The 13,881-nt window shown below is 41.1% G+C and overlaps 1 protein-coding gene across 7 annotated transcripts in view; it reads left to right on the top strand.

The window, feature by feature from the left end:
- RALGPS2 (Ral GEF with PH domain and SH3 binding motif 2) overlaps positions 1-13,881 on the top strand; it is a 160,848-nt gene that overhangs the window by 29,668 nt on the left and 117,299 nt on the right. For 4 of the 7 annotated variants that reach the window (XM_042465677.1, XM_042465678.1, XM_042465675.1 and 1 more), the window contains exons 2-3: positions 7,256-7,390; positions 12,064-12,171. In XM_042465677.1, coding sequence (XP_042321611.1) covers positions 7,334-7,390; positions 12,064-12,171 — 165 coding nt within the window. In that variant the 5' untranslated portion in view covers positions 7,256-7,333. Of the gene's footprint in view, positions 1-7,255; positions 7,391-12,063; positions 12,172-13,881 lie in introns of those variants that run through there. The other 3 variants (XM_042465681.1, XM_042465680.1, XM_042465679.1) reach the window with 2 other exon arrangements.

Here is a 13,881-nt window from a genome sequence, read left to right as displayed (position 1 = left end):
TGAGCCTGTGCAATGGATTTTTTCTGGTGGAGCGCAGTGGGCACAGAACTGGCCACACCCTTTAAACCAGAGGTTCATCTGCTGAGGCCTTGACAAGCATGGATGGTGGCAGTGATGTCCTCGGGTCGTAGGTTTGATTAGAGTTTCCTTCTCTTAGATGGTTGACCTTACAGGGTTAGACGAGCACCATCTGCCCAGGTTTGGGATTAGAGTTTTTCTTCTCCTAGGATGGTTGCCATAAGGCTAGAGAGCCCATCCTGCCCTTTGGCGCTCTTGGTCAGACCCTTCGGTTGTGACCTGTCTGGCATGGGAGGCCCTACCGGTGGCTATTATACCACCGCCAGCATAGCTCACAATTTCATTAGAGTACACAAGCCTCTCCCCCACAACAAGGGGGCATCAATGGAGAGGAATGTATATTCACCTTATACACATAGCCTAACGGTAATTTTATACAATGTGTTTAATAATTTTGTGCATGAAACAGTTTGTATACATTGAATCATCAGAAAGCAAAGTTGTCACTATTTCAGCCCACCCATTAAAAAAAAGGATTTTGTAATGTTTTGGATTTTGGAATTCTGGATAAGAGATAGGCAACCTGTATTATACTTTCTGCAAATCTTCAGCAGTATTTCTGTTCTTGAGAATAACTGTTTAGGATTAATAGCAATAAGTTATATTGCTTCTGAATTCTGACTTATCAGGAGCATGCAAAAGTGCTCTTTTTCTGTATATCTCTTTATCATTCCCATTTGGCTCCTCTTTCCAATGGGAGCAGGTTAAAAAGTGTGCACTTAACAGGTCTTGGGGCCAGTTCACTTCCTACTTAGTGCTGCTACAAGTTGCCCCCGAGCTGCAAATGTGTCTCACTTTCCCCAGTTTCTAAAATTGCAAGTGACTGATGTGCTTAGGTCCAAGCCCATGCACCTTGACTTATAGGATATCTCCCTTCCAGGAGCATAGCTCTCATTTTGCAGTAGTTGTTAGCACAGTGGTCCCCAAACTGTGCCCTTTAAAAGATTTTGGGCTTCAGCTCCCAGAAGCCTCAGCCATGCTGGCCAGTAGTCTGGGATTCTGGGAGCTGAAGTCCCAAATCCCTTAAAGAACACAATTTGGGGAGCATTATCTTAGCATATCCTACACTCTTTTACTGGATATGGGCTTTCATAATTACTGTCTAGCACTAGACATGTTTTGAGAGGATACGGTGGAAACTAGGAAGTTATACATGTTAGGAGTTGTGCTGACATGAAGACATGCAAGAGACCCAGATAGGACTAAATTAAATGCCTAATAGGTTGCTGACCACTCTTTGCCACCCCCAGGCTCTTCACATTTCCTCTCGCAATGGAGACAAAGGGAGACCCATTGCAAAGCAGTCCAACAATATCGTTCACTTCACTTCATGCTGTGTTCCTATTCACCTTTCCTGTCCAACTATCCAGGGATTGTCTGAAAGTTAATAAATATTTCATCACTCTGGAGTTAAAGCATCAGCCATTCTGGATCCCTTTACTCCAGGGGTAGGCAACCTTTTTGAGCCGGGGGCCAGGTTGCTGTCCCTCAGACAACTGGGGGGCTGAAGCCAAAAAATAAATATTTAACTAATATAGGACATTTTCAAATGTAGGACACATTTTTTAAAAATGGAGGATATGTGAAAAAATTTGATGATTTTTTTAAAAAAAGTTAATACAAATGCATGTTTGTTAGGCATGATCAAAATGGAGGACATTTGGGCCTCAGAAGCTGGCTGATATCAATATCACCATCATCATTGTTAAAGCAGACCTTTTAGCATTAAAAGCACCGAAAATACACAGAAATGCATTTTGGAAAGTCACACTGTCTCACGTTCAGAAAGAGTGAGCACATGTCTCAGAAACTAACTGATATCATCATCACCACCACCACCACTACTATCATTATTAAAACAAAGCAGAACTGTAGAAATGGAATGGAAATCCTCCTCCTCCTGCTACTCTTCTTCTTCATCCTTCTTCCTCCTCCTCCTTCCTCCTCCTCTTCCTCCCTCCCTTCCTTCCTTCCCCCCCCCCTCCCTCCTCTTCCTCCTCCTCTTCCCCCACCCCCTTTCTTCCCTGCCCGCAGCTGTCTGGCAGCCGCGGGAAGGGAAGGAAGGAGGAGGAGGACCCCCGCCCCCTTCCTGTCCTGCCCGGAGGGGAACAGGCAGGGCCAAGGAGCCTCGCTTCAGCGGGGCTCCTTGGCCCTGCCTGTCCGCCGGCTGAGGGCCGCTCGCGCGAGAGGCCAAACGCCCCACGCGAGAGACCCGGTCCTGCTGCCGATTGCCACTGGCGCAGGGCCTTTGGCAATTGGCGGCAGGACCGGGCTCGGGACGGTCCCAAGGCCTCGCCGGGCCGGATGTGGCCCGCGGGCTGGGGGTTGCTGACCCCTGCTTTACTCCATTCCATAGAAAAATCATCACAGCCTTTGTTGCACCATGTGGTAACATAAAGTGTCCTCAGGGGTATGAAATAATAGGATATAAATATCTTTCGCAGTTCTAGGCAGGGTGTGCACAGAGGGTCCCTCTAACTCTCTCTGTGCAACCCTCAGATGCTCTCTGAGTTGCTCCCTTTTTCCATGAATCTCTCTTCAGGACTGATAATTATTGCCCTCCTCAATGCCTGACTCCTTTGTATCCAACCTTCTACACCTCTCTTTCTGATAGGATTGTATAGTTCTTAAAGATTAAATTAATTTTTATGTGTTTCTAGTTAAAAAGTGACTAAACTCTGGTATCCAGCTGTATTGGTCATAGCAGGTCATACTTTTTCTCTATTAATAAAATGTTAATTGTAAAATATTAATGTATCTTTTAAAAATTGATTTTGTTCTGCTTTGTGAAAGAAGGTTGAGAAACCAGTTTTTAATAGAAACATCTGGGATCAGTGTGTTTCTTTTCTTGAGATAAAAGATGCCCCTATCAAGGTTGCGTTTTTTCTTCTCTTTATAGAGTGCTTTACAAGCTGAAATGCAGATATTTAAAAAGTGTTTTTTTACTTCAGTCTTTAACTTAACTCTAGTTTTGTCAACATGTCTGAGCCATTGAGCCAAAGGGATCAGTGGTTAGTTTTAACTCGATTATTCTAAGAAACATCTGCCCCCTACCCTGATACTCCATTACAAAAACAACACAGTTCTCAGTTTGGACATAATAACATACATTGGATAGTTACATAAGCAAATACACTCATCCCTCCATATTTGATATTTGTGGATTTGATTATTCATGGATTTGATTAATATGTTCTTTCTAGGAATATCTAGGTCCTCCAGTGCAACTCTGTGTCAGGTTTAACTAAAAGTTGCACTGAAAGACCTAGGGGTTCCTAGAGAGAATACTCTATTAGGCATTTGTAGCTCCTCCAGTGCAGTTCTATGGTCATTGTCTGTTGGACGTTGACCACAGACTGGAGGACCTAGAGATTTCTAGAGAGGTATCCCCTCAGGTAAAAACATGGTGTTTTTATTATTTGCTGTTTTTCCATATTCATGGGGATCGTGTGCCCCTGACCCTAGTTAATATGGAGGGACAAGTGTATTTCTAAATGTGTACAATTTCTGGGAGAGTAGGTGGGAGGGGGAACAGACCCTTGTGTAATGTTAAAGGATAGAAAGTGTAATGTGCTATTCAAGCAGGTATTATATATTTATACATATTAAAAACTCAAGAAGAGAAATTTAAAAGGCAAAGGCCCTGAAATCTAGGAGTTAACTTCTGCTTTTAGGATGAAAAAAACAAAACACCCCTGCCAAACCTAATGGACCTGTTGTGATTGTTGAGCAGGTTGTAATTAAACAGCAAACATACAAATGTTCTAGCGCCTTGTTTCTATCTTGTACGCGTGACTGTACAATTTGTTGTCTTGTGCCTTCAGGTCATTTCCAAATTATGGCAGCCCTAAAGTGATTCTGTTACGGGGCATTCTGGGCAAGATTTCTTCAGAGATGATTTGCCATTGCCTTCCTCTGAGGCTGAGAGAGTGTGACTTGCCCAAGGGCTACCATGGCCAAGCAGGGATTCAAACCCTGGTCTGTAGAGTCATGTTCCAACACTCGAACCGCTACGCCATGCTTCCTCTTTGGAAGGCTGGATCTCTAGTATTCACAGATTTAGCCTCTGTGCACTCATCCTTTCCTTTAGTTCATCTTCACTGTTCCTTCTCTTCTGCAGTTTGGAGGAACTTAGAAGTATGAGCTTGACATTTCAAGTGAAGCATTGTTCTTTTTTCTAATATGATATTGTTACAGTTGTTATTTTTTAGCATATAGATGGATTCCCCTTGGCTTAATGAGTACTTTCTCTCTCTCGCTCTCTTTCCCTCTCTCCCCCTCCCCATACACACATGTACATATTCATAAACTAATGTGAAATAAATGCACCAAACTTAACGTAATAAACAAAAATCTTCCATAAATTAAGTAGAACGTATCACTAGCAATTAAAAGCTTGGCAGAAAAAAGACTGCTTCATCATTTTTCAAACCCAGGCCTCCTTCCTAGATTTCTTGCCAAATTCCACCCCCCACCACAAAATGCCCCCCTCTCAAATTGTTCCAGACATGTTTATGGTCATAAGAGTACAGTATATGTCATTGCTTGCTGTTCACCATCTACTGGATTTGATTGGATAACTAGTTATGTATATATTTGATGCTGATGGAAGGGAAGATGGAAAGATGATGGGGGGGGGGGAGTCTGAAGTCAGTAACGCTAGTTTCAGCTTGGTTTACTGTCCTGACTTGTTGCTGAGATGGTAACCAATAGCTTCTCATTGGACAAAACAGAATATTCTGGTTGCATATTTTCTCTTTGGTCTGCATTGAGAAGGGAATGTACCTGGGCAAAAGGCTCGAGTACATAGTATCTCAGTAGCCAAAACATCTGAATGTATCAAATACCCGATTAAAAATAAATACAGAAATCATCATTGTGAAATAGGACCAACTTAAACTTGTGAGAAACCTGTTCTCGGCACAAGGTGGCACTAATGCAACATCGAGTGGAAAACAAAGAAAACCTTTCTCCTTTATAATGTGAACTTATCAAAATGTTGAGTTTCTCCTTTTAAAATAGTATAAATAATCAGCACAAGTATGTGTTTTTTAAAAGTAAATATAAGCAGTAGTCTTTACATAAATGTTTTCATGTATAAATGGGTTGTAGTTTGCTATATGATTAGTAATAGTCAAGCTTGTATCTGACTTGCTTGTGTTTATTTCTGTATTCATTTTAAAGATATATTTTGGAACAGTATACTGTATAAATTGTTTTCTTGTGACCCCCTTTTATCTGGTTCGTTTATTCAAGGAGGAAGAGCCAGCTGAGTTTGGTGGCTGCTTGATAGTCAGGTTGCTTGATGATCATGCATCTCTGGACTAAAGTTCTGTCTCCATCTCCTCTCTTCTGATTTATCCTCATCCTTTCCTTCTCCTTGTGTACCTTAACCATCCTTACTCTCTTCTTCTGCTGCAGTTGTGGCAACAAGATGAGGAAAGAGAGACTCAGCTAGTGTACAGCAACATACAAAATTTTCTGGGAGGAAGTGGGTAGAAGATGATGGCTCGGCCCTCCTTTCAAATTCACCCCACAAAAAGTTGCAAGTTTAATTGACATGTAGATGTATTGTAGCTGAATATAGAACTGGCCTGTATTGTTATTGCTGGTCTCGTTTGAGTCTCATGATTTTCTGTTAGATTATTTGTGGGGCAAACTCAAACCTGGTCAGGGTGATCAGATGTCCTCTTTTCCCAGGACATAGCCTCCATTTCAACCTTCTGTCCAGGAGGTATTTCAAAAAGTCCTCCATTTTGAGCATCAGAAACATGAATTTACATTTATATGAGTGTTTTCAGCTTTTATTTGGTAAGGTCCTATGTTTTTCTTGAATGTCCTACATTTTGCAGGGCTTTGTCCTCCCCTGTGGTTAGGACATCTGACACCTGAACCCAGTAGGATCTGATTTTTTAATGAAATTGTGGTGCTTTTTTACTATGGAAAGCGATTCTTTTGCCATTTCTTTTGAAGAAATGTTTTAAAACTGCAAATACAGTCGCCCCTCTGTTTTCGCAGACTTGAAGTCTGAGGACTCAATTATTCATGGAGGGGTGAGCCCCATTGGCTAAAATGTCATGTGCGCCTGGGGCCACGCAACCATTCAAGCCAATGGGGCTTCAATATATACAAATTTCCATGGGGGGGGGGGGGCTGGAACAGATCCCCCATGAAAACGGAGGGGCAACTGTATATTGGAACGGTAGTTTATGAAAATATGACCAAGATAAACATGTATGAACTATAGCGAGTAGCACATTTAGTTTTATACCACTTATCAGTGAACTAGCACTCCTTATGCGGTTTATAATGTGGAAGCCAATTGCCCCCATCAAGCTGGCTACTCACTTTACTGACCTACAAAAGGCTGGAGGGGTGAGTGGACCCTGGAGCCCTGCCTGGGATTGAATTCACAAACTTGTGGCTGTAGTACTGGCATTTAATCACTACACCAGGTCTACCCGAACTTTTGATCTTCAAACAGGTTGCTATTTTAAATGTTTAATATACCCTTGTTTTCATAGCGCTGACCCTTCTTCTCTCATTCATTGCCATAGGCTAGTTTGTAGATGCCCCCTTTGGAGATGGGAGTCCAGCTGCAACAGGAGCAAGTTTAGCTTATATTGTAGGTTCCACTCTCCTAAAGAAAGGCATGGTTGGCTGACTGGAGCCCAGAATATGAGCACTTGCTTTTTATACCCAGGTGGCTAATAATTTTCTTATTACATTCAAAATTAAACTTTCAGGTCATCATAGTTGGTTACAGTCGCCCCTCCTAATGCACGGATCTGAAATCTGCACCCTTGAATATATGCAGAGGGGTGACCTCTGCTGTTTGCAATGGAGCGCATGTCCTTGCCGCACGCACGGGGGTCGCTCCATTCAAGCTTATGAGGCTTGAATAAGCGCGAGCCTCCGTTTTCATGGGGGGAGGAGAATGAATCCCCACGAAAACAGAGGGCCAACTGTACATATGCATTTTTTTCTGATATTTTATTTCCACATAGGTAGCTGGATTATACTGGGATATTACAGTGTCTTTCTGTATAATGTGACATATTGTTTACAGTGTATTTTGCTTTAGGTTCGTCTGTAATCCTAAACATTGCCAAGTTTCTGCTCTGTGTTATGAGGGTTTGGATGATTTATGGAACCCTGATTTTTCATTTTCTTTTAGGAGTTATGGATCTTCTAAGATGAATTAACAAAGACAACTGCTACAAATGTAGGGCAGAAGACTAATGGTGTGGGCAGTATGGACCTAATGAATGGACACCCCAGCAGTGTTAATGTTGCAGCTACTGTTTCAGAGGTAAGGAGTCAGTAATGCATTTCTTAGTCAGTTTTTAAAAATTCAGGAATTTAATACAGATATAATAAAAAGCAATGTATCTTGAAAGAAAACATACTGCATTTTAAAAACATTATGGAGTACAGTAAGTTCTTGGTCTGTGGTTGGATATTTTGAGTAAGGCTGATTCTATAAACATGCTGAATTTCATATTTTTCTTATGTTCTGCTTCAACCAAAGGTGCCATTGTTTATTGCCTGCACCACTACAGCTGTTCTTGGCCAATAGAACAGCTGAAGTTGATTTCATGATGCAATACTACTCTTTTAAAAACAGCAATGTTAATATCCACTCAAGAAATCACTGAAGTAATTAAGACTTTCTTCCATACAAACAAGCAGACTTTCAAACCTATCTGGATTCTGCGATCTTTGGGGCTCTTCTCTCCCTCTTGAAAGATGTCTTATGGGAGCATGAAAGAAGGCTTTCATGTGATGATTTCCAGGCTGTAGAACTACCTGTCATGAAGGCTAGGCTAGCCTCCTTCCTGACCAACAGACAAACCAACAATCATTCATGCAGGCTTTCGGCAACTTACTGGTGGTTGCAGAAAAGTTTTTGCAATACTGTATAGGTCCTTTTTTTTAATCAGCATGTTTTAGGTTGTATTTTTAAAAACAATTTAAAGCAATTTATACAATAAGGTTTTGCAATACAGTAATTGTAATCCGTACATACATACACATAAAAACATTGGTGAGTTGCTTTGCAAAGTTGTTCATTTTATAAGGTGAAGTATCCTTTTTTTTTTTTGCACAATGTAACATTCTGTTATGACTAAATAACCTCTGTGCAGTACAGTACAGTGCTACCTCGGGTTACGAAATTAATTCGTTCCGCCGCTCCGTTCGTAACCCGATACATTTCGCAACCCGAAAAGGCTTTCCGTTAGCGCTGGAAAGCCGCTAGCCGCGCTTTGCGTTTGAATTTCGCGCCGAAATAAATTTCGTAACCTGAAAAAAACATTGTATCCCGGAACAGTTTTTTCCAATCTAACTTTTTCGTATCCCGGAAATTTCGTAACGCGATCAATTCGTATCCCGGGGTACCACTGTACAAGTTTTTGTTTTCTTTCCTACAAATACATTATTTACAGTTGTTGAAAGATTGAACTTAATAAATCTCAGAGACAGCCTTGTTATCAGAATATCAGTATGCAAAGGGACTTAGTAGCACCTTTGGGACTAATTGAGAGACAGCATAAAACTTAGTAGACTAGATCTGAGGAAGTAGACCTGGTCTACAAAAGTTTATACAGTAGGCTCTTGATATCTGCTGGAGCTTGGTTCCATGCGCGCACACACACACACACCCATGGATACCAAAATCTGTGGATGCTCAGGTCCCATTAAATACAGTGCTATAGTGAAGTGGTGTCCCATAAATAAAACAGCAAAATCAAGGTTTGCTTTTTGGAATTATATTTTTAAAAAACATTTTAAAGCTGTGAATGGTCGAATCTGTTGATGAAGGACCTGTGAATATGAAGAGCCAACTTTTGCTCATTCTCAAAGGTACTTCAAGATCCGTTTGCATATTAGGCCTGACCACTCTATTATGCTTTGGTCAGGCCTCACCTGGAATACTGTGTCCAGTTCTGGGTATCACAATTAAAAAAGGCTGTCGACAAGGTGGAGCATGTCTAAAAGAGGATTGCCAAAATGATGAAGGGCCTGGAAACTGTGACTTATGAGGAAAGACTTAGGGAACTGGATATGTTTAGCCTGGAAAAGAGAGGGTTAAGAGGTGATATGATAGCCCTGCTTAGGTATTTGAAGGGGTGTCACACTGAGGATGGAGCAAGCTTGTTTTCTGCTGCACCAGAGCCTAGAACGTGGAACAATGGATGCAAGCTACAGGAAAAGAGATTCCACCTTAACATTAGGAGGAACTTCCTGACAGTAAGAGCTGTTTGACAGTGGAACACACACTCTCAGAGTGTGGTGGAGTGTCCTTCTTTGGAGGTCTTTAAGCAGAGATTGGATAATCATCTGTCAGGGATGTTTTGATTGTAAGTTCCTGCATGGCAGGAGGTTGGACTGGATGGCCCTTGTGGTCTCTTCCAACTCTATGATTTTATGATTAACAAATCTCAGTTTGTGATGGTAAGTCTGTTCTGTTCCAAGCATTATATTATAACCTTCCCCTGTACCCAATATATGTCCAGTCACATGTTCCTGAAGTAGCTCTTTGGATGCAAACAGTGGGCTCTAGTCATGTTGCAACACAATTTTACAGTCTCCTTAACTTTAAGATTGCATATAAAACTTGCTGTCTAGTGAGACAGTTTTAGTATGAATAGAGGAACATAAGGACCAAAGGGATGCTGAGGTAAAGAGATTGCTAGGGTTTTTCCTCACCAGTACCACCTTTTAAATCATGGTTGGATGGATGGATGGATGGGAAGAGTAATGACTTCATCTGTGACCTGGGACATTCAGAGGTAGGGTGGTCTAAAGGGGCAGTGGAGCTGAATAGAATTGCCAGTGGACTGATGCAAAACCTGGAGTAGCATCAAGTAAGACAAAAGGTGAGTGAAGGTCCCATTGATTCTTCCCCAATCATTCCAGAATTTTGAAGGAGAAATGCAGTAGTGCAGTTTATCTCTCAAGTATAGGACTTACTCAACAGGATACCTAGTGTGCAGGGATCAGTCTCCTTCACTATCTCTTCCATCTGAAAAGAAAAATGGAAAAAGAACCACCTACCCACACAAAGCAGGTCTAAACACAAGCACAGAAAGGATAACAGAATTAGATCCAGATCCTGATCAGGCTACAGGCAAAGAAGAGAAAGGCCTCATAATCCTTGCTTATCAGTAAGCTCAGTCTCAGGACAATACCCCCACCCAGCAGTGTTCCAAACCAGAGTGTCACTTGGCCTGGGGGGTGGGGGTGGGGGGCAGAGCCAAAAGGGAATGCTCCCAATTTCTTGTCCCATGTGGCGCGGGAAGAAGGAACAAGGCTTGGATCCCCTGTCTTTCTGCTCAAGGCTTTACTTGCAAGTAGAGTTTCATGCAGCAGGGATGGATCCAGCCCTTCTCCCTTCCTCTTGCAAAGAGCCTTTCATGTACAGCCTCACAAGGCAGGGACAAGGGGTTCACAGCAGGGAGGTGGGGAGCACTTATCGGGTGTCACCCCCCCTTCTGTGGTGTCACCCAGTGTAGTCCACGCCCCTCTAATGATGCTACTGCCCCGCCCCCCAAAAGATATACCCTGAACAGGGTCTGATGGTCACATCTGAGGTCAGTGATGGTGAAGAAGGAAAGCTTTCAGAGCAAGGAAAAAAGGTCCCATTCCCCCAAGGCAATGTCTTTATGCTTAACTCTACACACTTCAGTTACATGGTGGGACAACCAGACCATAGCAACCAGCCAGTGACCAAGTGCAAACAAGTCAAACTGACATTCCCTCAGAGCACACCTAAATCTACTTCCACCCTTTTTGTCTACATCTTTGGTAATGTAAACCTTTAGTACAGCCCGGCTAAAACCAAATTGTTTCACAAATTAAATCCCTTTTACCAAGGCAATAGCACCTTAAAAAGTCCTGATAGTAGACCGGCCAGAGCCTGTTTTGTCCTTTACAGTCACCCCGGTAAAGGGAATAGGAAGACCCCAGGGATTAATGCAAAAAGAGGATAGATGTAGCTCTGCAGAAGAATCAGGACACCCTCAGCCACAATATTCATGGGTCTCTGCCATTTTCTTTTGCTCTAGTGTGGTATGGGGAACCTCATTCTACGTCCTAGGAAAGGAAGTGCCTGCTATCTTTGAACATTTAAGATGATGGCTATATGTTCTTCCAAACTCACTGCTTTGAAGCTGGGTTGGTAAAAATCAGTTATTTTAAAAGTCAGATTTTACTTACCTTCTAATAAATCTAGTATAGTGATTTGAGCATTGGACTAGGACTCTAGGAGAATGGGGCTCAAATCCCAACTGAGATGTGAAGATGTCTGGGTGACTTTGGGTATGTTACACACTTGCAGCCTGAGAAAATCAATAGCAAGCCTCCACCGAACGAACTTTGTCAAGAAAACCTTGCCAAAGAATGCCATAAATCAGAGTTGTCTTGAAGGCACACAGTAGAAACAAGAACAACATCTTCTAAGGAAATATACATTTCTGGATAGATATTAAGAATATGTTAAACAATAATGTACCTCTACTAAAATTATGATTAAATTGAATCTTTCTCACTAGTAATTTTAACTGTGATTTAAATTATTAAAATCTAGACTTCAGATTTTATTTATATCAAATCAATCTTGAACATTGTGTTTTCGTAGCTATCTTCTAAGTTCATAGAATCTGTAAACTAGGAATACTATTTGTTGATATGGATTCCTCCCCAATTATATATTTTTCATGAAAGTGACATTTGTTACTCATTTCCTCATTCCAAATGTTTCAAAGGGATAGGGTTTTCCCTACCAAAGAAGACTGACATCTCAGAAAGTAGTATTCTTATTTTATGTCTGGTTCATAACCCTTGAATCAGACCCTACCATCTATTGTTTGCTGTTTTTTCTGTATGGCATGAAGATGTTCATACAAAGGACTCATTCTTTTGGTGCAAATATATGTTCATCTTTCAACTTGGTACTAAAAGGACTTCTTTCCCTTTTAACAGAAGAGTAGCAGCTCAGAGTCATTAAGTGACAAGGGTTCTGCTGAATTGAAGAAAAGCTTTGATGCAGTAGTATTTGACATTCTCAAAGTTACACCTGAGGAATATGCAGTAAGTCATTAACAAGTAAAACTTTTGTTAATTTAGTATTGAGTCTTTTTTACCTCTTCACACTGTCTGTCTAATCTTCCAAGGTCTGTCACATTGAAAGTTTGATTTCTGTTAATTATTGACGAGTGAAGCCTTTCTTTTCTAGGATCCATCTGCACTACAGAAATAATCCAGGTTGACATCACATCATAATCATTGTTGTTGTTATTGTTGCTAATACTCTTCTTCTTCTTCTTCTTCTTCTTCTTCTTCTTCTTCTTCTTCTTCTTCTTCTTTTATTTTTATTTATATCCGACTTTCCCCCCAAGACTGGGACACAAAACAGCTTACAAATTAGAAAACAATCCAATTAAAAACATACAAAGAAATTAAAATGGAATTTAACTGGTATACTATTTATTCAGTAAAAGAATAAAATGCAATTTAAAAGATAAAAGCACTTCAAAACATTACATACTAAAACATGAATACTACAACACATTAAAACAAAAATAAAATTACGTACAGACCCTTAAAAACCTTCAATTACTTTGTATTGGTGGGAGGGAGGGAGGATAGAAGGGTGGGGGTTTTCGGGGACTGTTTCCTTACTTTTTTTGTGACTCTGAATTTGAAATTTTCTTTGCTGTTACCCATCTCAATCCTCAAACAGGAGAGGAGGGATACAAATTATTATTATTATTATTCAAATCCAGCACCACAGCGAATTAAGAGCCCAACTTCAATTGTTTTTAAAGGCCTGGTGGCACAAAAATGTTTTAACTTGCTGCTGGAAGGATAGCAAGGATGGAGCCATCCTGGTCTCTTTGGGGAAGGGAGTTCCAAAGTCTGGGAACAGTTGCCAAGAAAGCCTTCTCTTTTGTTGTCACCAAATGAGCTTGAGAAGGTAGTGGTAAAGAGAGGAAAGCCTCTCCAGATTATCTTGAAACCTTAATGGGCTCATATAGGGAGATAAAGCTCTTCAGATTGTGAAGACCCAAAACATATAGGGCTTTATATGTCAATGAGCAATTTGAATTGTGCTCAGAAACACACCAGCAGCCAGTGGAGCTGCTGCAATGAGGGAGTTGTCTGCTCCCTGTATCCAGCCCCAGTAAACAATCTGGCTGCAGCTCTATGAGCCATCTGAAGCTTCTGAGCACTGTTCAAGGGCACCCCCACATAAAGCACATTACAATAATCCAAATGGGATGTGACTACAGTGGTGTCTCTAGGGTTGGTGTCACCTGGTCTAGTTACTCATGGTGTCATCCCCTGACCCCTGTTGGCCTCCTCCCATTTCACACCATACAGAATCTTCAGTAATCCTTTTTTTCTCTAACATTATTTGTAAATCGTAATTCCCATACAGTATACCACTGAATGTATTGCTAATACAGCGTAAGGGAAATTCCACAAATGTTGAGCCCCGTTGAAAACAATGAGGCTTGTGCACGTGGTTTGGTGCAGCGCGCATGCCATGGACATGCCGCCATTATCTTTTCCAGCGTGCATAAGCTGAAAGCCGCATATAGCGTACCCGCATATGATGCGACTGCACTGTAGTTGTGACATAAACAACTAGCAAAATTAAAATTATACCTTCAAATTGTAATATCATATGCACAACCTGAATGTATTTACATATACATAGCGAATATTTGGCTAAAATGTGATGTCTTTAAAGAAAATTTAAAATAAAAAAATTAAAATTTTGAATTTTGAAATTTT

This window comes from Sceloporus undulatus, chromosome 4 (genome assembly GCF_019175285.1).
Source record: "Sceloporus undulatus isolate JIND9_A2432 ecotype Alabama chromosome 4, SceUnd_v1.1, whole genome shotgun sequence".
Taxonomy (NCBI): domain Eukaryota; kingdom Metazoa; phylum Chordata; class Lepidosauria; order Squamata; family Phrynosomatidae; genus Sceloporus; species Sceloporus undulatus.
The sequence above is the reverse complement of the archived record's forward strand: the minus strand, read 5'-3'. Positions and strand labels throughout refer to the sequence as shown.